This window comes from Scophthalmus maximus, chromosome 18 (genome assembly GCF_022379125.1).
Source record: "Scophthalmus maximus strain ysfricsl-2021 chromosome 18, ASM2237912v1, whole genome shotgun sequence".
In the NCBI taxonomy this organism is placed as follows: Eukaryota; Metazoa; Chordata; class Actinopteri; order Pleuronectiformes; family Scophthalmidae; genus Scophthalmus; species Scophthalmus maximus.
This window is the reverse complement of record NC_061532.1, coordinates 19877704-19905059: the sequence shown is the minus strand read 5'-3', so window position 1 is coordinate 19905059 and position 27356 is coordinate 19877704. Positions and strand designations below refer to the sequence as shown.

The window sequence follows — 27356 nt, the reverse complement described above, 5'->3', positions numbered from 1 at the left end:
CCTCCCTCCTTCCTCCCTCCCTCCTCCTTCCCTCCCTCTCTACCTCCCTCCCTCCCTTCCTCCCTCCTCCCTCCCTTCCTTCCTTCCTCGCCTCCTTCCTCGCCTCCTCCCTCCCTCCCTCCTTCCTCCCTCCCTTCCTCCCTCCCTCCTCCCTCCCTTCCTTCCTTCCTCGCCTCCTTCCTCGCCTCCTCCCTCCCTCCCTCCTTCCTCCCTCCTTCCTTCCTCCCTCCCTCCCTTCCTCCCTCCCTCCTCCCTCCCTTCCTTCCTTCCTCACCTCCTTCCTCGCCTCCTCCCTCCCTCCCTCCTTCCTCCCTCCTCCCTCCCTCCCTCCTTCCTCCCTCCTCCCTCCCTTCCTTCCTTCCTCGCCTCCTTCCTCGCCTCCTCCCTCCCTCCCTCCTCCCTCCCTCCCTCCTTCCTCCCTCCTCCCTCCCTTCCTTCCTTCCTCGCCTCCTTCCTCGCCTCCTCCCTCCCTCCTTCCTTCCTCCCTCCCTCCCTTCCTCCCTCCCTCCTCCCTCCCTTCCTTCCTTCCTCGCCTCCTTCCTCGCCTCCTCCCTCCCTCCCTCCTTCCTCCCTCCCTTCCTCCCTCCCTCCTCCCTCCCTTCCTTCCTTCCTCGCCTCCTTCCTCGCCTCCTCCCTCCCTCCCTCCTTCCTCCCTCCCTTCCTTCCTCCCTCCCTCCCTCCCTCCCTCCTCCCTCCCTTCCTTCCTTCCTCGCCTCCTTCCTCGCCTCCTCCCTCCCTCCCTCCTTCCTCCCTCCCTTCCTTCCTCCCTCCCTCCCTTCCTCCTTCCTCCCTCCCTTCCTTCCTTCCTCGCCTCCTTCCTCGCCTCCTCCCTCCCTTCGTTCCTTCCTCGCCTCCTCCATCCCTCCCTCCTTCCTCGCCTCCTCCCTCCCTTCCTTCCTTCCTCGCCTCCTTCCTCGCCTCCTCCCTCCCTTCGTTCCTTCCTCGCCTCCTTCCTCCCTTCCTTCCTCCCTCCCTCCCTCCTTCCTTCCTCCCTCCCTTCCTTCCTCCCTTCCTTCCTCCCTCCCTCCCTCCTTCCTCCCTCCCTTCCTTCCTCCCTCCCTCCCTTCCTCCCTCCCTCCCTTCCTTCCTCCCTCCCTTCCTTCCTCCCTTCCTTCCTTCCTCCCTCCCTTCCTTCCTTCCTCCCTCCCTTCCTTCCTCCCTTCCTTCCTTCCTCCCTCCCTCCCTCCCTCCCTCCCTTCCTTCCTTCCTCCCTCCCTTCCTTCCTTCCTCCCTCCCTCCCTTCCTTCCTTCCTCTCTTCCTCCCTCCCTCCTTCCTCCCTCCCTTCCTTCCTCCCTCCCTTCCTTCCTTCCTTCCTCCCTCCCTTCCTTCCTTCCTTCCTCTCTTCCTCCCTCCCTTCCTTCCTCCCTCCCTTCCTTCCTCCCTCCCTTCCTCCCTCCCTTCCTTCCTTCCTTCCTCTCTTCCTCCCTCCCTTCCTTCCTCCCTCCCTCCCTTCCTTCCTCCCTCCCTTCCTTCCTCCCTCCCTTCCTTCCTCCCTCCCTTCCTCCCTCCCTTCCTTCCTTCCTTCCTCTCTTCCTCCCTCCCTTCCTTCCTTCCTCCCTCCCTTCCTTCCTCCCTCCCTTCCTTCCTTCCTTCCTCTCTTCCTCCCTCCCTTCCTTCCTTCCTCCCTCCCTTCCTTCCTCCCTCCCTTCCTTCCTTCCTCCCTCCCTTCCTTCCTCTCTTCCTCCCTCCCTCCCTCCCTTCCTTCCTTCCTTCCTCCCTCCCTTCCTTCCTTCCTCCCTCCCTCCCTTCCTTCCTTCCTCTCTTCCTCCCTCCCTCCTTCCTCCCTCCCTTCCTTCCTCCCTCCCTTCCTTCCTTCCTTCCTCCCTCCCTTCCTTCCTTCCTTCCTCTCTTCCTCCCTCCCTTCCTTCCTCCCTCCCTTCCTTCCTCCCTCCCTTCCTCCCTCCCTTCCTTCCTTCCTTCCTCTCTTCCTCCCTCCCTTCCTTCCTCCCTCCCTCCCTTCCTTCCTCCCTCCCTTCCTTCCTCCCTCCCTTCCTTCCTCCCTCCCTTCCTCCCTCCCTTCCTTCCTTCCTTCCTCTCTTCCTCCCTCCCTTCCTTCCTTCCTCCCTCCCTTCCTTCCTTCCTCCCTCCCTTCCTTCCTCCCTCCCTTCCTTCCTTCCTTCCTCTCTTCCTCCCTCCCTTCCTTCCTCCCTCCCTCCCTTCCTTCCTCCCTCCCTTCCTTCCTCTCTTCCTCCCTCCCTTCCTTCCTCCCTCCCTCCCTCCCTTCCTCGCCTCCCCTCGGTCTCAACAGTGACATAAGAAAGAGCTTTTCAGGATTGATGTAAAAGTAATTCAACAGTCGACAGATGTGGACCTTTGAGCGGCCGATAACGAGACCAATATTACAACATTTCAAACACTAATGAACCGAATCATCTATAAAACAAAAGGATGTCAAAGATTCCTTAAGTTGTTATCGAACACTTATGAGGAAAAAATGTAACTGAAGCTTGATGTGCTACAGTTGAACCATAAGATTCATCATCAATAAAAGAAAACACACGTTGATACTGAGATTCTGATCAATCTGAGAAAGACTTGATTCAATAAATACCTGATTATTGTTTAAAGGCAGGACATTTTTTTGAAAAGTCTCCAGGACGTTTGCAAAAAAAATAATAAGAAAGATTTAAAGATCAAAAATGAATATGTTATTTTATTTCATAAATGAGGACGTTTATGAAAAGTATAGAGACATTGACAGTTTTAGAAAAGCCGATTCTTTTTGTGGACGTAGGGACAGTTTGGTCCGAGGGTCGGCGTCAGGCGGAGGCTCAGGTTCAGGAGTGTGAAGTCTTCTGGTTGCCATGACAGCGACGCTCGTGTCCCTGAGCATTAAATATTTATCATCTCTGACAAGTTTTAGGACGAGCCCAGTCCGTCCTGCGTGCGCGTGTGTGTGTGTGTGTGTGTGTGTGTGTGTGTGTGTGTGTGTGTGTGTGGAGGGCAGGTGAACGAAGCATTATAGAAGACGCAGCATTTGGAAACAGATTTTTAAGACGATTGCCATGGCAACGGTTGAAGCCTGATACGGGATGTGATTCTGGACTCATTTTACCGACAGTGCACTGCGAGGAGACGCCTCACGTGCCGTCGTGTCCGTCCTGTGAGTTTGTCCCTGAGGCCGACGAGGCCGAGACGGCGACACCCCACAAACACGTTCACAACTTCCCTCTGATCAGGGAATCGAACTGTTTAGGCCCTGTACACGTACTGTACACGTACTGTACACGTACTGTACACGTACTGTACACGTGCTGTCCGTGGTCCCGCCTCCCCGTCACGTCCCTGCACCTGATTGGTGGACAGAAGCGCTCGGCTCCTTCCTGACCATCGTCTCTCTGGTGATGCACAGAAACGTTCTCTTACTTAAACCATTAGCGGCTTAATGCTCCATGAAACATTTTTCGTCCGTGACGCCTCAGCTGAAGTCCAGCAGGAAGTACAGTAGAGACTTCCTGTGCGTCAGAGCCATGAGGAACCCGAGAGGTGAAGTGGAGCTGAAGAGCAGAGACGACAGTGAAGAACCTCTCATTCATAACTCGATATGATCGTGGTACAACGAGCACACCTGAGTGTTCCACAGGTCAGAGGTCAGAGAGCGTGAGATGTGGTGTCACGGAGCGTTTATATATTCTGACAGATTGTCTTATTCCTCTTGTCTTCAACTTGTATTGATTTAGAAAAGGTCAAAGCAACATCTTCAAATTGTTCAAAAGAGCAGAGAGATATTCTGTCGTTTCTCGTTTCATGAATGTCAGACACGTCGACTCTTCTCTCTCATTTGTCAGATCCTCTTCCACAACAGTGAAAAACGTTATAAGTTCAACTGAGCTGATGTTCACGACGCCTGACGCTCTGGTGTGAGTGATCATCTTCATCGGCCAATAGCAGACGACACAGACATGATGGGAAACTGCTCTGCTTTGTTCTCAACTTGATGTTTGTTCACTGATGATCTGAAGCGTGTTTTTAAGTGTGATGTCAGAGTGGATGAAAGTGTCATCATGATGTGTGTGTGTGTGTGTGTGTGTGTGTTTAATATGTCTTCACGAGACAAGTCAACACAACAGACTGAGACATGTCTGATCTGATGAAGGTCGGACATCACAGACCTCAGGGGACAGACTTCAGCTGCGAGGGAAACATCGCGCGTGTGTGTGTGTGTGTGTGTGTGTGTGTGTGTGTGTGTGTGTTCGCTGTGCGTGTGTGTGTTCGCTGTGTGTGTGTGTGTGTGTGTGTGCGTGTGTGTGTGTTCTGTGTGTGTGTGTGTGTGTGTGTGTGTGTGTGTGTGTTCTCTGTGTGTGTGTGTGTGTGTGTTCTCTGTGTGTGTGTGTGTGTGTGTGTGTGTTCTCTGTGTGTGTGTTCTCTGTGTGTGTGTGTGTGTGTGTCTGTGTGTCTGTGTGTGTGTGTGTGTGTGTGTGTGTGTGTGTGTGTGTGTGTGTGTGTGTCTGTGTGTGTGTGTGTCTGTGTGTGTGTGTTCTCTGTGTGTGTGTGTGTGTGTGTCTGTGTGTCTGTGTGTGTGTGTGTGTGTGTGTGTGTGTGTGTGTGTGTGTGTGTGTGTGTGTGTTCTGTGTGTGTGTGTGTTCTGTGTGTGTGTGTGTGTGTGTGTGTGTGTGTTCTCTGTGTGTGTGTGTGGTAAAGGTCAGTACATTATGTCTTATGCATGGCAGCAGCTGAGATCTTCAGCGCGTCGCAGTGTAAACTCAGATCTTGACCTTTCCATGCGAACAACCAGCTGCGCATTAATGCAGCAGCAGGACGTCGTCGTGTTCCGTCTTCTCACGTTCTCTCCCCATCGCTTCAGATCAACAAGCACAACATCCATCTGAGATGGACGAGTGACGTTCTGGGTCCACGTGGACCGAGACCCGGTCGTCGTCGCGTGAACTGAAGCTCCAGTCATCGACTTCAGTGGAACCCAGTTGCACTGTGGGTAACGTGGTCACCAGAGGACGAGCGTGTCGACACCAAGAAGAGCACGTGTCTCGCTCTGCTGCATCCATCCGGAGCCGTTTCCCGTCGCAGCAGCGTGACGCTGCACTGAGGAGTTCTGCACCAGACGACGAGCAGAGAACGTCTCTCCGGCCCAAACAACTCGGTTACGATCAGGGAAAGATTTCGTTCGCCGACCGTAGGAAACGGGAAACGAGCAGTGATCTGTCTCCGGCCTCCTCCCGTGGGACGGAGGTCCGGGACAGAACCCCGGGTTCTGAGTGAATGAGTGGTTTTCATTTCCTCGCTCCGCTGTGTGACATCAGACTCCTCTTCCCGCTCCGCCGGCCGCTGTGTGTTGACCGTCGTTCCTCTGAAGCAGCGTGACCAGCTCGTTAACGGGGAATCTCATTTCCTGATTGCGCGGCCGCGGGCAGCAGTGCGGCGGCGAGCCGGACCCTGATGGAACCTAATGAGCCTCTGACGACACTAAGAGCCTCTAACGAGCCCTTAACGGGTCCTAACTGGCCTGAAGGTCCTCGATTAGCACGCGCCTCATTAGCATCGTGATTGGCGCGGCGGCAGGAGCCCGATCACTTCCTGTCAACATGGTGCACACAGACACCTGCCAAGCTCCACGTGGGTGGCGACCCGTCTGTGAGCAGGCGGTCCGACGGGGACGGGACCTCCGGGCCTCCTCGTCTCTGAGAGTCTGAAGAGGGAAGAAGAGGCACGAGGATCCTCCTCAGGTTACGTCCACACCAATATACGGTTTGAGTGTTAAAACTAAATCACACCTGTAAACACACGACACCTGACCACTCAGGCGTAGACAGGAAGTTGGTGAAGTGGTGAGATGTCGGAGCAGCGAGTTGGTGCAGCTTGACGGACTCGACGGAGTTGTTGTGATATAGATTTATCATCATTTATTATATAAAGACACATTTCCCTTCTGGGAAAGTCTCCCTGTGAGAACAGACGTCCATCGTCCTCCTGCAGAGAAGCAGGTCACCGTCAACAGAAAACACACAGACGACGACCAACCCGTCGCCGTGAGCAACCAGGAGCAGAAGTCAGGGGTCAGAGGTCACATGGTCCGGGCAGGAAAAGGGAGTGAAAGGGAAGAACGAGAGATGTGGAGCAGGAGATGTGAGGAGGAAGGAAGAAGACCACAGACGGGAAGTGGAAGAGGTGAATGAGGAGAGGAGGAGCAGAAGTGACTGGACACTCACGGGCGATCGATGGAGAGAGGAACTGTTTCCTTCTTGTGAAATCAAAGTGTCACTTCTGCAGTTTTCACCATCGATCCGTTATTTCTCTCCTTGTTTCATCACCGCCTCTGTTTCCATTTCTGCGTCTACATGTTTTTCTTTCTCTTTAAAAGTAGAAAACCCCGTAAGCGAAGGCGAGAGGCGTCCTCCGGTCGCCAGGCCGACTCCTGACTCGGCGTCCGCTCGGTCGAGAAGATCTCACACTTCACGAGGGAGAGAGACGCTGCGATCATGACTCAGTGACGGAGGCTTTCTCTACAAAAAATGTGTTTTTCAAAAAGGACAAAAAAAACCAACTACTCTGTAGGTTTGCACCAGATCGGTAGCCATGGCAACAGGTGCTGGTGGGGGCGGGTGACCATTGAAGACGAAGCCCTTGAATGCAACATGTAGTCGTGTGTGTGTGTGTGTGTGTGTGTGTGTGTGTGTGTGTGTGTAGTATTATACACAGCCAGGAACCCAGGAAGACCACGCCCACCGCCACGCACACACACACACACACACACACACACACACACACACACACAGAGCAAACTTAAAGACAGTAGAGAGATTGTCGTGATGTCACAGTTTAGCATTTTGTTCGGTGCCATCTCGTTTTTTTAAAAGCCAGAAGTGCCATATTTGGAGGAGCAGGGGGCGTGGCCTGACTGAGAGCTCATCCACATGGACCTGCCCCCATTGGACGTAACCAGCTGTCAATCACGTCTGGTGCTTAATGGTCTATGAGACTGTAACTGGACCATGATGTACAATATGAAGACTTAATACTAGAGATTGAACCATAAAATGTTTTACTGATGTTATGAATCGAGTGAGAAGTCCAGTCGTGTTGTCACAGTCGCCCTCTGCTGGTCAGGACACAGAACACAGGCTTCACACACTTTCCACACACAGTCCACTTTTATTCAACAGTCGCTGTGAGTGAGGGATTCTTCCTGACGTGAATGTGAAGCGCTCCATCTCAACTTTCACTGAATAATTGTATAACCAGACTCTCTGACCAGTGAAGCAGGTATGAATTCACACACACACACACACACACACACACACACACACACACACACACACACACACACACACACAAAACAGACGCTCACTGAATATTTTCAAATCAAACTCACAGGAGGAAACAGAGAATTTGTTGGGGACTATTTCCAGCGGCGGATGAATCCACACGCTGTTGATTCAGGTCGTCTTTGCTGAAAATTAAAAACTCACTCAAGTAATCTCTGTTTGATAATTTTGACTCTTTTTCAAACTTACGCCTTTTGTTTTATTGATCAGAATCGGTGACCGGCCCTGATTGTGGCCGTGGTCTTCATCTATTTAATACGGTGGATCTGAAGTGCACAACCATAACTACCAATAGAAAAAAAATTACAAAAAATCGAAAAACACAAATCAAAAAAACATAAACAAATCAAAAAATGCAACAAATCAGAAAAAAATCAACAAATCAAAAATTTGTAATTTACAGCTCAGATGACATCACACAGTGGTGACGAGTGTGATGCAGTTTGTCGCCTTTTTAATGAACCTGGATATGAGCATAATAAGATTTATATGAATTTTTAAAAACAAGGAAAATGTATTGAGTGAATGTTATCGTAATGTGTCAGTAGAGACATTTGTAAAGATTAAAGTGTTAAACAGACGCACCTCGTCTGGTCCGATTCTAAATGCAGCTCGATGATTAATGTGACGACAAAGAGCCTGGAACCACTAACGCTGTCAGAAAAGAAAAATAATGGATATAATTATGGAGATGATTTACGTTTTTTATCCCAGCAGAAAATCTGAAGTGTGATAAAAGGTTTGTTTTTCATTACGGTTATTAACCAAGTGGCCTGAGTCCATATCTCCAACGCTGCTGCGGAATAATGAGACGCAGATTGGTCCATGAAGAAAATGAATGGAGCTGCTTGAGCTTCTCCTCCAGGAGGTGAAGGGTCAAAGCAGCAATGCACCATGGGAACTGACCAGCAGAGTCCGGCTGCGCGCAAAGAAATTCTCCTTTCGTCGGCAGGTCTGGAGAACAAGACCAAAAAGATCAGGCCTCCGTCACGTCGTCCGTTCGTTTGTGAGCGGCCATTTAGACGCATTTTCTTCAGCGCCATTTTAGTTTGTTTGAAACCAGAAGTAACCACATTTGGGGGGCGTGGCCTGAAATGAACATCATGCTGGATTGAAGAAGACTTGAAACTAGAGATCGAACCATGAACTCCTCAGGAAAAAGTTTTACTGACGTTATGAATGGAGTGAGAAGTCGCGTCACGCTCTCACAGAGTCGCCCCCTGCTGGTCAGGACACAGAACACAGGTGTGGGTCGCTAAAGGAGCTAAGATAGGAGGCGCCGAAGCTCCTTTCGACCGGCTCTTATCATTGGTGCCACATACTGACGACTCGGTCGATTGACTTCATCTGGTGACAACGACACGTGTTGTCTCAGCCAATCACAGCCCCCCTTCTTCACAGCTACAGTAACATTTGCCTGTTGCCAGGTTACACGGACTGTGAATATCACTGGATGTCTCCTCTCTCTCTCGCCCTCCGTCGGCGACAGGTACAAGGCGATCGTGAACCCGATGGACATCCAGACGTCCGGCGCCGTCTTCTGGACGTGTCTGAAGGCCGTTTCCATCTGGCTGCTGTCCGTCCTGCTCGCCGTCCCCGAGGCCGTCTTCTCCCAGGTCGTCGCCATGCAGGTGACGCACGCTGTGAAACTGCATCGGACGAGTGTGTGTGTGTGTGTGTGTGATGATGAACGCTTGGAGCTGATTGGTGGAGGGGTGTGGTTAGATCTTTTCTCTTCATGTGGTTTGAATGATTCGTTTCTCTTTCTCTCGTCTTTTACCCGCTCAACTCTTTCTCTCTTTCTTTCTGTTTCCTCCTCTCTTGTCGTTCAATCCTTTTCTTTCCACTCTGTTTCTCCTTTCGCCATCTTCTCCTCTTCCTCGTTTTTATTTCTTCCCTCTCTTTCCTCCTCCTCTCCCTGCTTCTCATTTACTCTCCTCCCTTCTCTCCTCAACCCATCCTCTCTCTCTTCTTCTTTTCTCTTGACTTTAAATTTTCTCCTTTCCTCTCTTGTTTCCTCCCTTGTTTCCTCCCTTGTTTCCTCCCTTGTTTCCTCTCTTGTTTCCTCTCTTGTTTCCTCTCTTGTTTCCTCTCTTGTCTCCTCTCTTGTTTCCTCTCTTGTTTCCTCTCTTGTTTCCTCTCTTGTTTCCTCTCTTGTTTCCTCTCTTGTTTCCTCTCTTGTTTCCTCTCTTGTTTCCTCTCTTGTTTCCTCTCTTGTTTCCTCTCTTGTTTCCTCTCTTGTTTCCTCCCTTGTTTCCTCTCTTGTTTCCTCTCTTGTTTCCTCTCTTGTCTCCTCTCTTGTTTCCTCTCTTGTTTCCTCTCTTGTTTCCTCTCTTGTTTCCTCTCTTGTTTCCTCTCTTGTTTCCTCCCTTGTTTCCTCTCTTGTTTCCTCTCTTGTTTCCTCTCTTGTTTCCTCTCTTGTTTCCTCTCTTGTTTCCTCTCTTGTTTCCTCTCTTGTTTCCTCTCTTGTTTCCTCTCTTGTTTCCTCCCTTGTTTCCTCTCTTGTTTCCTCTCTTGTCTCCTCTCTTGTCTCCTCTCTTGTTTCCTCCCTTGTTTCCTCTCTTGTTTCCTCTCTTGTCTCCTCTCTTGTTTCCTCCCTTGTTTCCTCTCTTGTCTCCTCTCTTGTCTCCTCTCTTGTTTCCTCTCTTGTTTCCTCTCTTGTTTCCTCTCTTGTCTCCTCTCTTGTTTCCTCTCTTGTCTCCTCTCTTGTTTCCTCCCTTGTCTCCTCTCTTGTCTCCTCTCTTGTTTCCTCTCTTGTTTCCTCTCTTGTTTCCTCTCTTGTTTCCTCCCTTGTTTCCTCTCTTGTTTCCTCTCTTGTTTCCTCTCTTGTTTCCTCTCTTGTCTCCTCTCCTCCCTTGTCTCCTCTCTTGTTTCCTCTCTTGTTTCCTCTCTTGTCTCCTCTCTTGTTTCCTCTCTTGTCTCCTCTCCTCTCTTGTTTCCTCTCTTGTTTCCTCTCTTGTTTCCTCTCTTGTTTCCTCTCTTGTTTCCTCTCTTGTCTCCTCTCTTGTCTCCTCTCTTGTTTCCTCTCTTGTCTCCTCTCTTGTCTCCTCTCTTGTTTCCTCTCTTGTCTCCTCTCCTCTCTTGTTTCCTCTCTTGTTTCCTCTCTTGTTTCCTCTCTTGTCTCCTCTCTTGTCTCCTCTCCTCCCTTGTCTCCTCTCTTGTTTCCTCTCTTGTCTCCTCTCTTGTCTCCTCTCTTGTTTCCTCTCTTGTCTCCTCTCCTCTCTTGTTTCCTCTCTTGTCTCCTCTCTTGTTTCCTCTCTTGTCTCCTCTCCTCTCTTGTTTCCTCTCTTGTCTCCTCTCTTGTTTCCTCTCTTGTTTCCTCTCTTGTTTCCTCTCTTGTCTCCTCTCCTCTCTTGTTTCCTCTCTTGTCTCCTCTCCTCTCTTGTTTCCTCTCTTGTTTCCTCTCTTGTTTCCTCTCTTGTCTCCTCTCCTCTCTTGTTTCCTCTCTTGTTTCCTCTCTTGTTTCCTCTCTTGTCTCCTCTCCTCTCTTGTTTCCTCTCTTGTCTCCTCTCTTGTTTCCTCTCTTGTCTCCTCTCCTCTCTTGTTTCCTCTCTTGTTTCCTCTCTTGTTTCCTCTCTTGTCTCCTCTCCTCTCTTGTTTCCTCTCTTGTTTCCTCTCTTGTTTCCTCTCTTGTCTCCTCTCTTGTCTCCTCTCTTGTCTCCTCTCCTCTCCTCCTCCTCTCAGGGTCACAGGGAACACTCCAACATCACCTTTGTGAACTGCGTTCCGTACCCGCTGTCCAATCAGATGCATCCAAAGATCCACTCGGTGATGATCTTCCTGGTTTACTTCCTGGTTCCTCTCACCATCATCTCCGTGTATTACTACCACATCGCCCGCACACTCATCAAGAGCGCCCACGACATGCCGGGCGAGGTCAGCGAGCACACCAAGAGACAGGTGACCCGTGGTGATGATGACGATGATGATGGTGATGATGGTGATGATGATGATGATGATGATGGTGATGATGATGATGATGATGGTGATGATGGTGACGATGATGATGATGATGATGATGATGGTGGTGATGATGATGATGATGATGATGGTGATGATGATGATGATGATGGTGATGGTGATGATGATGATGATGATGATGGTGATGATGATGATGATGATGATGATGATGATCGATGGATGATGATGATGATGATGGATGGATGATGATGATGATGATGGATGGATGATGATGATGATGATGGATGGATGATGCCGGTGACTACAGTAAATATATTCTCAAGTCTTCCTCCCCCATGTCGGCTCCACATGTCACATCGCGTGTGTCATCTGATTCGTCCCATTACTGCTGCATCCGCCTCCTCACGGGGAGCCACGCCTCCTCATCACTCGGCGCCGTATCTTCACATCTTCAGAGGCCGAGAGCCAAGTGCTCCATTAACCGCAGACGCCGCACATCAATACCAGACACGTCCAGAATCGAATCTGAGGCCAGAGACGATTCATTATGTCCCAGAGATAAAAAACACATTAGAGAGGACACACGCACACGCACACGCACACGCACACGCACACGCACACACACACGCCCACACATGATGTCACAGGGTCAAACCATGTGATTCTACACAGCAAGTTATAGACTCACGTCTCTGATTGGTGCATTTAACCATCAGCAAATAATTATAATAATCTGAATTACTGACAGAACTTCAATTGACACGTGGTTCATTTCTAGGCCGCAACAACCAGAGAACCGGTTTGAAATAAAAAGAAGTGTTAAACAAAGAAGTACGTGTGTGTGTGTGTGTCTGGTACAGGTTTTGTCCCTATGGCTGCAGAAAGCATGTAGCATGTAGCATGTAGCATGTAGCATGTAGCGTAAGCCGAGACTCAACCATCGCGGCAGAAATCGAAGCTTAACCGTAAAGTTTTGTTCCTTTTTGAAGATTCACTTCTATGACATCACATTTATCATGAGCTTCCAATATGTAGAGAAATGAAACCGTAACATTATGCTTTTATTAACTATTTACACTTCGTTGCCATCTGAAATCAACAGAGGCAGAATCTTCACTCTCAGCTTTCAACCGTGTGTTTAATGTTTTATTTTGTAGAATTTCATGGACACGACTTCATTTTTCGTGTGCAATTTGAAAACCATGTGGTTTAATTTACTTTGCTCAAGATCCAAGGTTGAAGGAAATGAGGTAGAAATGATTTTCTACTCCTGAGACGAAAGTGAAGCGTGCAAACAGAAACAAGAGCATCGTCCGTCAGCTGCCACGTGTGTGTACACGGAGAAGCACTTCCAGTTGAACGCTCCCGTGCAGACAGCGACCAATCGAGCGTCTGCCTGACGAGGTCAAACCAGGGACGCGAGGAGGAGATCCACTTCAACAATCCTGGATGGAAGAGTAACGTCATGGAAATGGACAGACCTCGAGCCAATCCTGTTGTTGCACTGACCCCAGAACACAGACGGGACAGGAGGATATATATATATACATATATATGTATATATGTATATATATATATATAAATAAAGAAACAACAACTGTACTTATTCAAACACAAAGACATTTGTTCGGATTCAGTCTCAACTCAGGAACATGGACGGGATCAGAGCAGGAACATCAGAGGGGAACTGACGGAGGAAGTGACGGAGGAAGTGACGGAGGACGTGACGTGAGCAACAACAAGACAACAGGTGGAAGGGGAGTAAACACAGAGTGAAACAGGAAGAACAAAACTCAAGATTGAAAGACGATGGATCAAAAATGAGTTACTCAGCAGAAAGGACCAGAATACGACAGAAACAGAAATCAGACGAGGCAGAAAGTTCCCAAAGATCCAAGATGATAACAAGTATCGTAACAAAGAGGAACTAAAAGTCTTTTCTCGTCGCGCGTTGAGCCGACGATTCAATACACGTACTTATTATGAGCTGGTTCCACTCACGACTCCCCCAGGGACGTTTCTGTTCCACCTCCAGACGTTTGTTGGCTTGTTGGTTGGTTGGTTGGCTTGTTGGTTGGTTGGTTGGTTGGCTGGTTGGTTGGTTGGCTGGTTGGTTGGTTGGTTGGCTTGTTGGCTTGTTGGTTGGTTGGCTGGTTGGTTGGTTGGTTGGTTGGTTGGTTGGTTGGTTGGCTTGTTGGTTGGTTGGCTGGTTGGTTGGTTGGTTGGCTTGTTGGCTTGTTGGTTGGTTGGCTGGTTGGTTGGTTGGTTGGCTTGTTGGTTGGTTGGCTGGTTGGTTGGTTGGTTGGCTTGTTGGCTTGTTGGTTGGTTGGCTGGTTGGTTGGTTGGTTGGCTTGGCGGCTTGTTGGTTGGTTGGCTGGTTGGTTGGTTGGTTGGTTGGTTGGCTTGTTGGCTTGTTGGTTGGTTGGCTGGTTGGTCGGTTGGTTAATTGTTGGCTTGTTGGTTGGTTGGTTGGCTTGTTGGTTGGTTGGTTGGTTAATTGTTGGCTTTTTGGTTGGTTGGTTGGCTTGTTGGTTGGTTGGTTGGTTGGTTGGATGGTTGGCTTGTTGGTTGGTTGGTTGGTTGGTTGGTTGGTTGGTTGGTTTGTCGGGACGTGGACCAAGAAAGTATCCATTAAATGTTGAGTGGTGAGACTGACCCACAGGCACTCTGGTCAGAACCTAAACGCATGTTTGCCTGTTTGGTCTGGACGAAGCTTTTAGCCGTCAGTCGGGTCCCAGCGGGAGTCGGACCTCCAGTCCCATTGGCGTGACGACAGTGTTCCTTCAGAATAAGAGTCTGTGAGTAAAGTAACAGAGTCTGTGAGTCTCCAGTCATCTCTCGTGGTTCAGCTTCTCGTGGGCTCAAACCTTCACATCACTTCAGATGTTTCTCGTTTGGAGGAATGTGGAACCGTTCACGTTTCCCCCCATGTTTTAAGTTCTTTATTCACCCAACAAACTGTTTTTGAGATGTGTGTATTTACCAGCTGAATGCGGCGAATGATGAGCACTAAGCTTTGCTGATTCAAGAAGTCACAGATAACTCTTCTTTGTGACCCAACATTTGTTTTTGTGATTTATGATTTTCACCAGTTTCCCACTGATGAAAAGCTCTGAAGCCTTTTTACTTTGCTCTGAATCTTGTCAATAATAAAACATGATGTAGAGGTTTTAATCCATAAACCCTTTAACTCGCTTCTCTGCAGATGGAGACGAGGAAGCGTCTGGCCAAGATCGTGCTGGTGTTCGTGGGTCTGTTCGCCCTCTGCTGGTTCCCCAACCACGTGCTCTACATGTACCGCTCCTTCCACTACCACCAGATGGACCTGTCGCTGGCCCACCTTGTCATCACGCTGCTGGCCCGCGTGCTCAGCTTCTCCTCGTCCTGCGTCAACCCCTTCGCCCTCTACCTGCTCAGCGAGAGCTTCCGCCGGCACTTCAACAGGTCGGCAGATAACGTGCTCGGGATGCAGCGTTGTTAGTAAAAACAGATTTCAGACAAAAACATACACGACACGAAAAAATGTCGAGGTGTGTTCACACCAAACGCCAGACGACGTTTTCGTGTTGCGTTAGTCGCGCAGGTTTGGACGCAGCATCTTTCGTGTTTGCTCTTGTGACTTGTAACTAATTTGACATTGAGTCACGAGAATATTTCACTCGAGTTCAAATATTTCAAGAGAAAATCTAGAGCTTAAATTGATCAGACTTTTCTTTTACATGATCTGAATCTTATATATACAGTATATATATATATATATATATATATATATATATATATATATATATGTATCCAAAAATCATTTAAATGTTAGAGGACTGATGTCAACGAACAAACGAACGGTGACAATCAGCTCCTTGATGTAGGTAATAACTGGAACCTGTTGTACCTCTCATGTACAGTAACGCATCAGACATTTCCAAATGCAGTATCTCTACACAGACACAATACGACATAGTTTCCTCTCCTCTGCTTCCTCCTCAGCCAGCTGCGATGTGGTAGAAGTCACCGCCCCGAGCGCCAGGCCAGCTACATGCACAGCACCTCCCACATCCGCCTCACGTCCATCAAGAAGACCACGCCCACCGCCGCCGCCATCGCCATCGCCCCTGTGGCCAACGGCAGCTTCAGCAGACAGGAAGTGGCTCTGTGAAGTGTCACCTCATCTCAGGTTGGGGAAGAGGAACTCGCACCAGCGGATGCAGACATGTTGCTCTTCATCAGCTCAACCCTCAACTTGAACAACCAAACAAAAATGTGCCTCTTGGAAAATACAAGGTCAGAACAGGAGACAAAAACAAAAACAGAAATGCTTCAGGTTCCTACAGCAGGAACTCTCCAGATTTATTGAAACGTGCTTGATAAATGTAGATACCTTACTGAATATGTAGGAAAACCTACACAGGAAGCTGAATGAAACCACGAGTCCGAGTCCGACTGGTTCTCTGTGCCCAGTGCGCTGGAATGCTTCATTGCTTGATTGATCTAAAAAGACATTTTCAAGTATTTGTTGACTCGGTATCGATCCACTGAAGAGGGAGCTCCACTGTGTTTGTGTCTGCGGCCTGACGATGAGGAGGAAGAGCTGCAGAGCAGCGTCTCTGGAGACCTGAGCGAGTCTGATCCAAGGACATTTTGTTGAATGCACGACACCGCTGGGATACAGGATGGTCTCCGTCTCTGAACTAAGCCTTGTAAACCAAAACCTGTCCTTGGCTGGAGGACGACATCTTTGGTAAATGTTTGGTTTGATGCTCTGTTACTTTCTGTCCACCATGGACACGATATATTCGTGAACCACTGGTGAACTAACGCACCGGTTTGGTAGACTTGTAGAAGGCTTTTGATCCATGAAAGGAATACGTCATGTTGGGACTTGGGATCACTGCTGCTTCCTGAGCCTCAACGAACTGGTGCCAGAGTCGTGTTGGTACTTCCAGCGCCAGCGTCACCAGTTTGTTGAGTCATTTCTCACGGCCGTTGTCTGAAGACGCCTCAGCACGATTCTCTCAGGACTCGCATCTTTACTTTTTTGCAGATGATGGGATCGTGCTGGTGCAAGACTGGGACCTGAGCCGAGAGACTGACTGCTGTTACGAGAGTCGACACCTTCAAGGCTCTCGGCCCTAAAACCGTGGACGGCTCTCGACTGGGCTGGGAGGCAGTCGCTGAGAGTCTTGAGGCGAGACACACTAATCGGACTCTTCTGGTTTATGATCTGCATTTACAAACGGTAACTCTTGTCTAGTCTTCACGTTCACTACGAGTCACACACACATTCATACAGCGCTTCTGTCTATCAAGCTCCTTTACCACACGTCTCACTCAGACACAGTTTGGACTTCGGTATCTTGCCCCAGGAAACTTTGACAAGCGGCCTGGAGGAGCCGGGGATTGAACCATCCACCTCCTGATTAGTGGGTGACCCGCTCTACCTCCTCCTGCCCCAATGGAACTCTGGGTCGAGACCAGAAGAATAAGATACAAGTAGCTGAACCGAGTATCGTCCACAGGTGCAACACGGTGTATATTTTTACAGTGCAGCTATGTCGGGTTTGCTATTTGTGAAATCCATGAATGACTTTGTCATTCTTGCATAATCAGGTCGTATTGTAGGTCATTGATAACAGAACAGTGGGAATGTGTTTTTCATAAATATTTCCAAGGAACCATCCACGGATCTGTCAATCACAATAACTCTGGTCTCATATCACAATAACGCTAATGTCTAGACACACTCAAAGATCCTGACTACATTTGCTTACAACCAGAAAAAAAAAAAAGTATCACCTGTATGTCATGTGTTGGGATAATCTGCCTTCTGTTGGTTGTCCATGGCAGCAGATGGCCACGCCGCCGCCGCCAAGAATAATAATAATGTAATAATGCTAATAATGTATGGCTAACGTGAGATAAACCTTGGTCCTGACCACCAGCTCTGATTTAGCTATCCTGCGAACTAAGCTATCGAATTACTGATAACTTGCTCCACCTGGTTTGCTATGCTAGCCCCCGCCAAGACCACGAGTAGCCAGGACTGGTTCCTCAGATGGGAGCGTCTGAAACCCTCCGTTTTTCTGACACTGTCACTAATGTTGTTGTTGATTGATGTGTCTTGTATCGTATAAAAAAAACACAATATGGACACGTTATATAATTAAAAACCTTGGTAGGGCGACACAGTGGTGTAGTTGTTAGCACTGTCGCCTTCACGGGTTCTCCCGGTTCTCTGGGGTCCTCGGGTTCCCCCCGCAGCCGAAGCCATGCAGGTCATAACGACCACTAAAATGGAAAATGAAAGGTATGTCAAAACTGATGGGATTTAAAGGAAATTTGGCAAATGATGTGAAACAAACAGGAACATAACCGAGACACTGAGGTCGGAGTGGAGACTAACAGTTATTAAACATGAACACAACTGTTTAATTTGACCATCTGAGCATAAAATTAGCCGAGCGCTGGCTCTTGAAAATGATAATCGGCTCTCTGATTAGAGACCAACCCATCGACCTGTGGCCACGATAAGAGTGATGAGGAAACGCAGTGTGACAGCTGGAAGGTTTCACCCCCGGGTATATGACTCGCTCTTGTGTTCGTCCTGCACCAGTTCACTCTGGACAGAGACAGAGCGACTCCGACATGAACATGAAATATGAAATAATCCCCAGAGGATGATCGACGCCTGAAGTCTTTCTTAAACTGACTGTTTCTCTCTTTGTTGTCGTCCATGGTTTGACTGCACCGGTCGGCCGGAGCTCCGACCTGCAGATCTTTACAAGAACTGTATTGGTTCCAAATCGCTCAATGCCTCTTTCATTCCTTCAATCCTCAGATTTACTCTTCGAGAACTCAAATTTGAATTGTCAAGTGAAAATACAAGCGTTTTGAAATGTTGTGAAAACCTTCGTACAAGTTCAGTTGACAATGTCGCCTGAGACACCGATACTCTCGGTGGATCTGTGAAGCTGATCATCGCCCGTCAAACATCAAGTTTTTTTTATTTTGTCAGCTGATAAAAAGACAGGGAACTTATTTATCATATTGCCTCTAAAGGCAAATGTGAAAATAGAAAAAGGAATAACACACTGAATCTCACAGGTGGGATTTATGGGGATTTAAGGGGATTTAAGGAGATTTAAGGGGATTTAAGGAGATTTAAGGGGATTTAAGGAGATTTAAGGGGATTTAAGGATATACGTATAGGGGGATTTAAGGAGGCAGTTGGCCGTTGGTGGATGTATGATCTCCACCGGGAGCCATTCTTGTTTGACAGAAGTAATTGTGTGAAGATTTTTAAAATATAAAGTCAAATATGAATCATTTTCATTAAACAGGGTTCTGTAGCCGCTGGTCTGGATTCAGGTCTGTAGGAAACAGAGTCTGAGCACTCGTCTTGTTTCTCTTCGCCCTCGCTCCTCGTCCATTCGTCCGTCCCTCCTCTCGTTAGCGACTCACCTCTCGTAGCGTTCCTGTCTTGCGAGAACAGAATTGTTCCTCTGCTGCTTCTCTCTCATGTCCGTCATCGTCTGCATCTCGTTCATGCAAATGTGTACAGTCGGGAACAATGTGACACCAATGAGCCGTCTGATGGATATGAAGCTGTTGAGCTCATGGTGCCGACATGGGAAGTCATGAGGACGCTCATCAGAATGATGCTGCTGCTGCTGTTGCTAGGCAACATGGACAGAATGCAGCAGCATCATGTGACAGAGGGACACCATGAGGCCGATGGGAATTAGAAAAACTCACCAGTACTAAAGTGACAATAAATACTAATACACGTGCGTCCGAGGCCTCCATCACTTCTGTCAGCAGACACGATCGTCACTACAGTGGTTTTACGTCTTTGAAGCGTGAACTGCTCCTCGGAGCTGCAGCGTCCTCATGAACTGAAAACTGATTCATGATCTCGAGTCACTGTACACGTACAGTACACATCCTGTTTACCTACAGGTAAGACCATGGGGAGAAGTTCACTTCCACTCTTCTACTAGTTAAACCATGACATTCGTGTGGATTTTCTTTTTGTCCAGAAATCATCACCGTTTGAAAGCTGGTGGTCACAGTTTGGTTTCCAGCTTCTCATCATCCGATCGAACAGACACAAACCAGAACCGGATCACTTCCAGTCGTTGATCACGTGGAGCTCATCGGTGATTCACCAAAGATCCTCCCTCACTAATCACAGATCTGGATTTCACACTGGATTCGTCTGATGCGATTAAATATGATTGAATCTATAGTGAACGCGTGTCCGACAGAAACTGTATCCAGGCAAGAGAATCAGAAGCTGCTATTAATAATAATAATAATAATAAGACATGATGTTAAACTCACACTGGTGCAAACAAACCCACAATGCAGAATAAACTTTGACTCGGCACCAAAAGACAGAATTGATCCACGGAGGCGAGCGAGTGCAGCTGGCACAACTTTATGATTTGTGTTGTTTCTGATCAATAAAACCTGTTCAGATTCCTCACTGAGCTCCGACTCTGCTTTACATCTCACTCCTCACGATCGGCACCAAGAGGAGAAGTTTAACGCATCAGAAATAAAAAGTGTGTGTCAGCAGCAGCTGTGACGCTCTGATTTGTGTTGAAGTGGAGGAAAGATGATTCATGAAGCTGCTGCTCACATCCGGCCTGGCAAAGTCTGAGACGCCGTTCTTCAGCTGCCCTCTCATCCAACTGGACGTCCTCAGGGCAGGACGCCGCCTGGCCACGTCCGCCTGGAGTCAGGGTCGCTGCTGGCCAATTGGATGAGAGCAACAGATTGAAACTATATGTTACTAATAATAATAAGACAAAGACAACTGGGCAACGGAAGATGAGTTGAAGACGTGTGTGTGTGTGTGTGTGTGTGTGTGTGTGTGTGTGTGTGTGTGTGTGTGTGTGAGTGTGTGTGCGTGTGTGTGAGTGTGTGTGCGTGTGTGTGTGTGTGTGTGTGTGCGTTCAGTTTTATTTATCTATCCCAGATGGGTCACAGCTTGAGATGGCAAAATAAAACAAAAAGATAAAAAGATATCATAATAAATATGAATACACGCAAAGATATGACATGAGATACAAAATGTAAAACGACAAAAACGTCTCTAACATACAAGAGTGCTGAAAAGTTAAGGCTGAAATTATAAATGTGTTAATGATTTGAGATGTTTGTGTTTTTATTTTATTCACCAAAAGAAACGTTACTTTATCTTCATACATAATGATAATGAATAATAATCTGACAAACCGGACTTGACTTTTCTCTCCAAACAAAGATATGATAGAAGATAAATATACAGTCACAGACCTGTGTTAGGTGATGAGGTCTGTGAAGCTCATGAACAGTGAAACAACGTGTCGGGGGAGAGGAGCAGATGAAGCAATCTGGAATCTGTCTTTCATCTATCGGAGCAAAGTGATGTCTGAAGGTCGCAGAACCATTTCCTTCCTTTAGATTCCAGGCGATGAGACCCGGCCTGTTGTCGGGATGAGGCATTTAGGAATCAGACGGTGGAAGATGAAGTTCATTACCTGCTGGGAGAAAAGCTTATTGATCCGTCTGCAGCCGTTATGGAGCAGAATGAGACTCGGTACAACGACGCAGGATCGCTTGGTCTCTGTCCGCTGGTGTGTTGTCTGGCTTCACTCTCACACAGACACGATCAACACGACACGACGAGCGTCCCGAGGAACAACAGCCGTGAGAACAAGAACGTCACCTGTGAGGAAGAGCAGCATTTGGAATAGACAGAGACTGTCGCACTTCATCAGTCACACAAAGACTTTCACTTATGTTTCCACACTGGGACACTGAGCAGCTCCGAGTGACACACGGTCCAGTTACAGTTGTAGTAGTTGAGTCACACACACACACACACACAGACACACACACACTCACACACTCACACACACACACACACACACACACACACACAGACACACACACACTCACACACTCACACACACACACACACACACACACACACACACACACAGACACACACACACAGACACACACACACACAGACACACACACACACACACACACACACACACACACACAGACACACACAGACACACACACACACACACACACACACACTCCCATCTCACAAGACCTCCAATTGTAATGAGACAGTCATGAATAAATTAGCATCTTATTGGTGACAGGAATCACACAGATTCAGCCGAGACTGTATATAAAGACGATCACTGACTGTATATAAAGACGATCACTGACTGTATATAAAGACGATCACTGACTGTATATAAAGACGATCACTGACTGTATATAAAGATGATCACTGACTGTATATAAAGACGATCACTGACTGTATATAAAGACGATCACTGACTGTATATAAAGACGATCACTGACTGTATATAAAGACGATCACTGACTGTATATAAAGACGATCACTGACTGTATATGAAGACGATCACTGACTGTATATAAAGACGATCAGCGACTGTATATAAAGACGATCACTGACTGTATATAAAGACGATCACTGACTGTATATAAAGACGATCACTGACTGTATATAAAGACGATCACTGACTGTATATGAAGACGATCACTGACTGTATATAAAGACGATCAGCGACTGTATATAAAGACGATCACTGACTGTATATAAAGACAATCACTGACTGTATATAAAGACGATTACTGACTGTATATAAAGACGATCAGCGACTGTATATAAAGACGATCAGTGACTGTATATAAAGACGATCACTGACTGTATATAAAGACGATCAGAGACTGTATATAAAGACGATCACTGACTGTATATAAAGACGATCAGTGACTGTATATGAAGACGATCACTGACTGTATATAAAGACGATCACTGACTGTATATGAAGACGATCACTGACTGTATATAAAGACGATCACTGACTGTATATAAAGACGATCAGTGACTGTATATAAAGACGATCACTGACTGTATATAAAGACGATCAGTGACTTTTTATAAAGACGATCACTGACTGTATATAAAGACGATCACTGACTGTATATAAAGACGATCAGTGACTGTATATAAAGACGATCACTGACTGTATATAAAGACAATCAGTGACTGTATATAAAGACGATCACTGACTGTATATAAAGACGATCAGTGACTTTATATAAAGACGATCAGAGACTGTATATAAAGACGATCACTGACTGTATATAAAGACGATCAGGAATGTCTTTCATGTCTTTCTGGACATTGAGAGACAGAAGGAGTTTTTCTTTCATTGAGGAGAAATTAGAGAATCAGACACTTGAGGATCTTTTCTCCTCGTGATGTGTCACTCGATGCTTTAATGCGCGAACAGAAGTCGACGCCTCCATCTGACCAGCAAACCACCGACTGGCCAGTCGCCCAATTAAACTGATTAACAGTGGAGGAGTCTTCATCACACTGACAGGGGATCAGCGCTGTGTGTGTGTGTGTGTGTGTGTGTGTGTGTGTTGTCATTGACTGTTTGACCGACCTGCTGTGACAAGGCGTTACAGGTTAATGCAACACCAGCACCAGTTCTTCCCTCACAGCTCTCATCTGACCTCCGGGTCAATTCTCTGTGTGTGTGTGTGTGTGTGTGTGTGTGTGTGTGCGTGTGTGTGTGTGTGTGTGTGTGTGTGTGTGTGTGTGTGTGTGTGTGTTAGTGTGTGTGTGTGTGTGTGTGTTTGTTAGTGTGTGTGTGTGTGTGTGTGTGTGTGTGTGTGTGTTTGTTAGTGTGTGTGTGTGTGTGTGTGTGTGTGTGTGTGTGTGTGTATTCGTTGGGCCTAAGTTACATAATGTACCTTTAATAGCTGCAGTTACAAAACATACAAGCATTCATATACATGTACATATATAATAATCAGAGAGAAAAGAGTCATTCGACTGATCGACCAGTGATTCAGTGCCGTCTTTTTTGTTCTTGTTTATTTTAAACCAGAAGAACCATATGTGGAGAGCAGGGGGCGAAAGAACAATATATCATATATATCCATGGGAGTTGGTGGAGGGGTGCAGCTGTGGCAAAGAAAGAATCCATACAAGTGTTGGCATGGATCATTGTAACATGGGCAGATCTGGGGTGTTGTTGACTTTCAAGAAACGCCGAGCCTGATTATCGTGGTCGACGTGGTGGTTTTAGTGTCGACTAACGGAGTGTTAGCGCCGGTCAACACAAACCCTAAGTGGCTGGAACAAACTGATCAAATGTGATGAAATGTTCTGCTCAGACAGTTCACTCGACAGACGTCTGACGAGAAGCTGCATCAACACAACGTCTACTGTTGACGTGGCGATGGTCAGTTCCACCTGAGTGCATCGCTGGTTAATTGTATGATTGAGTAACGTTAGATTTATCCAGAGGCCGGTGACATTAACGTTCTCCAAATGTCTTGAAATGTGCATATATAGATCAGGGGAATTGCCGACAGGAAGTGTTTTTATAGAAATTGAAATGTCATTAACATTGGCGCAGCTCGTGATCAGTCATTCCGCCTCAGCATCAGAGAATGAGTGCGGCTGCTCTCATGAAGTAATGAGCCTGTTGTCTGCTCCTGCGTTTCAGAACCCATTCATGTGCAGCGACACGTGTATTTGAAAGTGAAATGTCTCTTTCAAACTGGACATAATTGCGGCGGCGTAGTCTGATGCAGATTGAAAGCCACGTTCAGTGGAAAGAGCTCAGGATCAAACAATAAGCATCTGATTATTGGGAGAATTATTCCATTTGGACATTTCTCTCTGCAGCAGAACGCAGTCGTCTGATGTTGATGAGAGCGAGAGGAGCGAGACGAGGCTCTGGGAGGAGGATTATTGAATAAAGGAGGAACATGAACCTCTAATCATCCAGTGTTGAAATGATACACAGCTCCTGAAGAGACGTGAGTGAAAAGTCTCATTCATTTGATGAGGATGAACGATATGAAACAAACAGTCCACAACGAATCACAAAGCTGTCGCTGCTGTCCACAGGTTCGACCACAGGTTCGTCCACGTGTTCGTCCAACTGTTCGTCCACAGGTTCGTCCACAGGTTCGACCACAGGTTCGTCCACGTGTTCGTCCAACTGTTCGTCCACAGGTTCGTCCACAGGTTCGTCCACAGGTTCGTCCACAGGTTCGTCCACGTGTTCGTCCACGTGTTCGTCCACAGGTTCGTCCACGTGTTCGTCCACGTGTTCGTCCACGTGTTCGTCCACGGGTTCCTCCACGTGTTCGTCCACGTGTTCGTCCACGTGTTCGTCCACGTGTTCGTCCACAGGTTCGTCCACGTGTTCGTCCACAGGTTCGTCCACGTGTTCGTCCAACTGTTCGTCCACGTGTTCGTCCACAGGTTCGTCCACAGGTTCGTCCACAGGTTCGTCCACGTGTTCGTCCACAGGTTCGTCCACGTGTTCGTCCACGTGTTCGTCCACGTGTTCGTCCACGTGTTCGTCCACAGGTTCGTCCACGTGTTCGTCCACAGGTTCGTCCACAGGTTCGTCCACGTGTTCGTCCACAGGTTCGTCCACAGGTTCGTCCTGACAGAGTGAGTGTGAGTGACAGACGGCGGGCGGCTTGTCCGACGTCCAATCATCTAGATCCTCACATCTTGATGAGGTCACAGAAATCGAACCTGCGGCTCACGGCCTCGTCCGCCTCACGCTCTCTGCCCTGCGTGTCCGAGGAGGACGATGAGTTCAGGTGCTCGCTGATTCCTCTCAGGCCGGGGATCAGCTGCGTGGCTCCGATTGATCCGTGAAAAGGGGAAAAAATCAGATTATTCAATATGAGGTGATTACGGCTCGTAGTCTGTCCGTGGACCTGACAGGCAAAACCCAGGGCAAAGACAGTCACCAGCAGAAAGATGTTGGTCCGGCACATTAACAACTGTATGATGGTGATGATGATGATGAAGACTGATCACATTGATGACACGTCGTCCTGGACCTCACCTCCTCCTCCTCCTCCTCCTCCTCCTCCTCCTCTTCCTCCTCCCCCTCCCTCCTCCCTCCACCTCCTCCTCCTCCTCCTCTTCCTCCTCCTCCCCCTCCCTCCTCCCTCCACCTCGTCCCCCTCCCTCCCCGTCCTCCTCCTCCTCCCTTCTCCTCCTCCTCCTCCTCCCTCCTCCTCCTCCTCCCCCTCCCCGTCCCCCCCCTCCTCCTCCCCGTCCTCCTCCTCCTCCTCCTCCTCCTCCTCCTCCCTCCTCCCTCCACTTCCTCCCCCTCCCTCCTCGTCCCCCTCCCTCCTCCTCTTCCTCATCCTCCTCCTCCTCCCCATCCTCCCCCTCCCTCCTCCTCATCCTCCTCCTCCTCCCCATCCTCTTCCTCATCCTCCTCCTCCTCCCCCTCCTCCCCTTCCCTCCTCCTCCTCCCTCCTCCCTCCTCGTCCCCCTCCCTCCTCCTCCTCCTCCTCTTCCTCCTCCTCCTCCACCTCCTCCCCCTCCCTCCTCGTCCCCCTCCCTCCATCTCCTCCCCGTCCTCCTCCTCCCCTCCCTCCTCCTCCCTCCTCCTCCTCCTCCTCCTCATCCTCCTCCTCCTCCCCATCCTCCTCCTCCTCCTCCCCCTCCGCCTCCCTCCTCCTCCTCCTCCTCCTCCTCCCCCTCCCTCCTCCTCCTTCTCCTCCTCCCCCTCCGTCCTCCTCCTCCTTCTCCTCCTCCTCCTCCCCATCCTCCTCCTCATCCTCCTCCTCCTCCCCATGCTCCCCCTCCCTCCTCCTCCTCCTCATCCTCCTCCTCCTCCCCATCCTCCCCCTCCCTCCTCCTCATCCTCCTCCTCCTCCCCATCCTCTTCCTCATCCTCCTCCTCCTCCTCCTCCTCCTCCTCCCCCTCCCTCCTCCTCCTCCTCCCTCCTCCTCCTCATCCTCCTCCTCCTCCCCATCCTCCCCCTCCCTCCTCCTCATCCTCCTCCTCCTCCCCATCCTCTTCCTCATCCTCCTCCTCCTCCTCCTCCTCCCCCTCCCTCCTCCTCCCTCCTCCTCCCCGTCCCCCTCCTCCTCCCCCCCGTCCTCTTCCTCCTCCTCCTCCCTCCTCCTCCTCCTCCTCCTCCTCCTCCTCCCCCTCCCTCCTCCTCCTTCTCCTCCTCCTCCCCGTCCTCCTCCTCCCCCTCCCTCCTCCTCCTCCTCCTCCTCCCCATCGTCTTCCTCCTCCTCCTCCTCCTCCTCCTCCTTCCCGTCCTCCTCCTCCCCCTCCCTCCTCCTCCTCCTCCTCCTCCCCATCCTCTTCCTCATCCTCCTCCCCCTCCCTCCTCCTCCTTCTCCTCCTCCTCCCCGTCCTCCTCCTCCCCCTCCCTCCTCCTCCTCCTCCTCCTCCCCCCCATCCTCTTCCTCATCCTCCTCCTCCTCCTCCTTCTCCTCCTCCTCCCCGTCCTCCTCCTCCCCCTCCCTCCTCCTCCTCCTCCTCCTCCTCCTCCTCCCCATCCTCTTCCTCATCCTCCTCCCCCTCCCTCCTCCTCCTTCTCCTCCTCCTCCCCGTCCTCCTCCTCCCCCTCCCTCCTCCTCCCCCTCCCTCCTCCTCCTCCAGTGATGTCGGTACCGCTGCTCGGTGTGTTGTGGACGTCGTGGGGTTTAGCGGCGGCAGCTGGAGCGTTAATGTGAATCCACTGTGACGTCTTGTGAGGTCGTGTCTGTTGTCTGGAGACGGGAACACGCAAAAGGTCTCAGCGGCTGGTCCGGGCTCCCCGGGGCCCAGCGGTGTGAGGGAAAGTAAAAAGCTCCAGAGAGACATGCACGTATATACATGACCATGCACGTTGTCCCACAAGTCACTCACATAATTAAAGAGCTTCTTCCTCACAGATCTGTATGTAACTTCACGCCTTCGGTTCGCTTTACTCTTCTTCACCGCTGAACTTTATGTTCTTATTCTCATCAGGATTCACACCTGAGAGCCGCCGCAGTCCGTCTGACACGTGTCCCTTCACAGCTCGGCTGAAGGGAGGTCGGAGCCTCAGGAGGGAAACTGGAGGTGAAGAGGGTTTTGAGAATGTGCTGTTTGGTCACGGACAGAGATTATGTGAGTGAAGCACATGAAGAGAATGAAACCTGGGCTGCAGCTGATGAACAGTCTCAGTGGTCGTTGTAGGTCGACTCACATCAACAGTTCATTGCCTCACTGCACCGAGCGTCAAGTATTTGGTGAATTGTGAAGTGGAATTGAGATTCAATGAGGAAGAAGACAGATCAT

The 27356-nt window shown here is 49.1% G+C and overlaps 1 protein-coding gene across 13 annotated transcripts in view; it reads left to right on the top strand.

The window, feature by feature from the left end:
• The window catches only part of nmbr (neuromedin B receptor), a 30752-nt gene extending 11072 nt beyond the window's left edge, over positions 1–19680 (top strand). For 2 of the 13 annotated variants that reach the window (XM_035617281.2, XM_047328605.1), the window contains exons 7-10: positions 8771–8912; positions 10966–11181; positions 14408–14646; positions 15187–17144. In XM_035617281.2, coding sequence (XP_035473174.1) covers positions 8771–8912; positions 10966–11181; positions 14408–14646; positions 15187–15355 — 766 coding nt within the window. In that variant the 3' untranslated portion in view covers positions 15356–17144. Of the gene's footprint in view, positions 1–4550; positions 7220–8770; positions 8913–10965; positions 11182–14407; positions 14647–15186; positions 17145–19235 lie in introns of those variants that run through there. The other 11 variants (XM_047328608.1, XM_047328606.1, XR_007030076.1 and 8 more) reach the window with 11 other exon arrangements.
• Positions 19681–27356: the final 7676 nt, after the last annotated feature.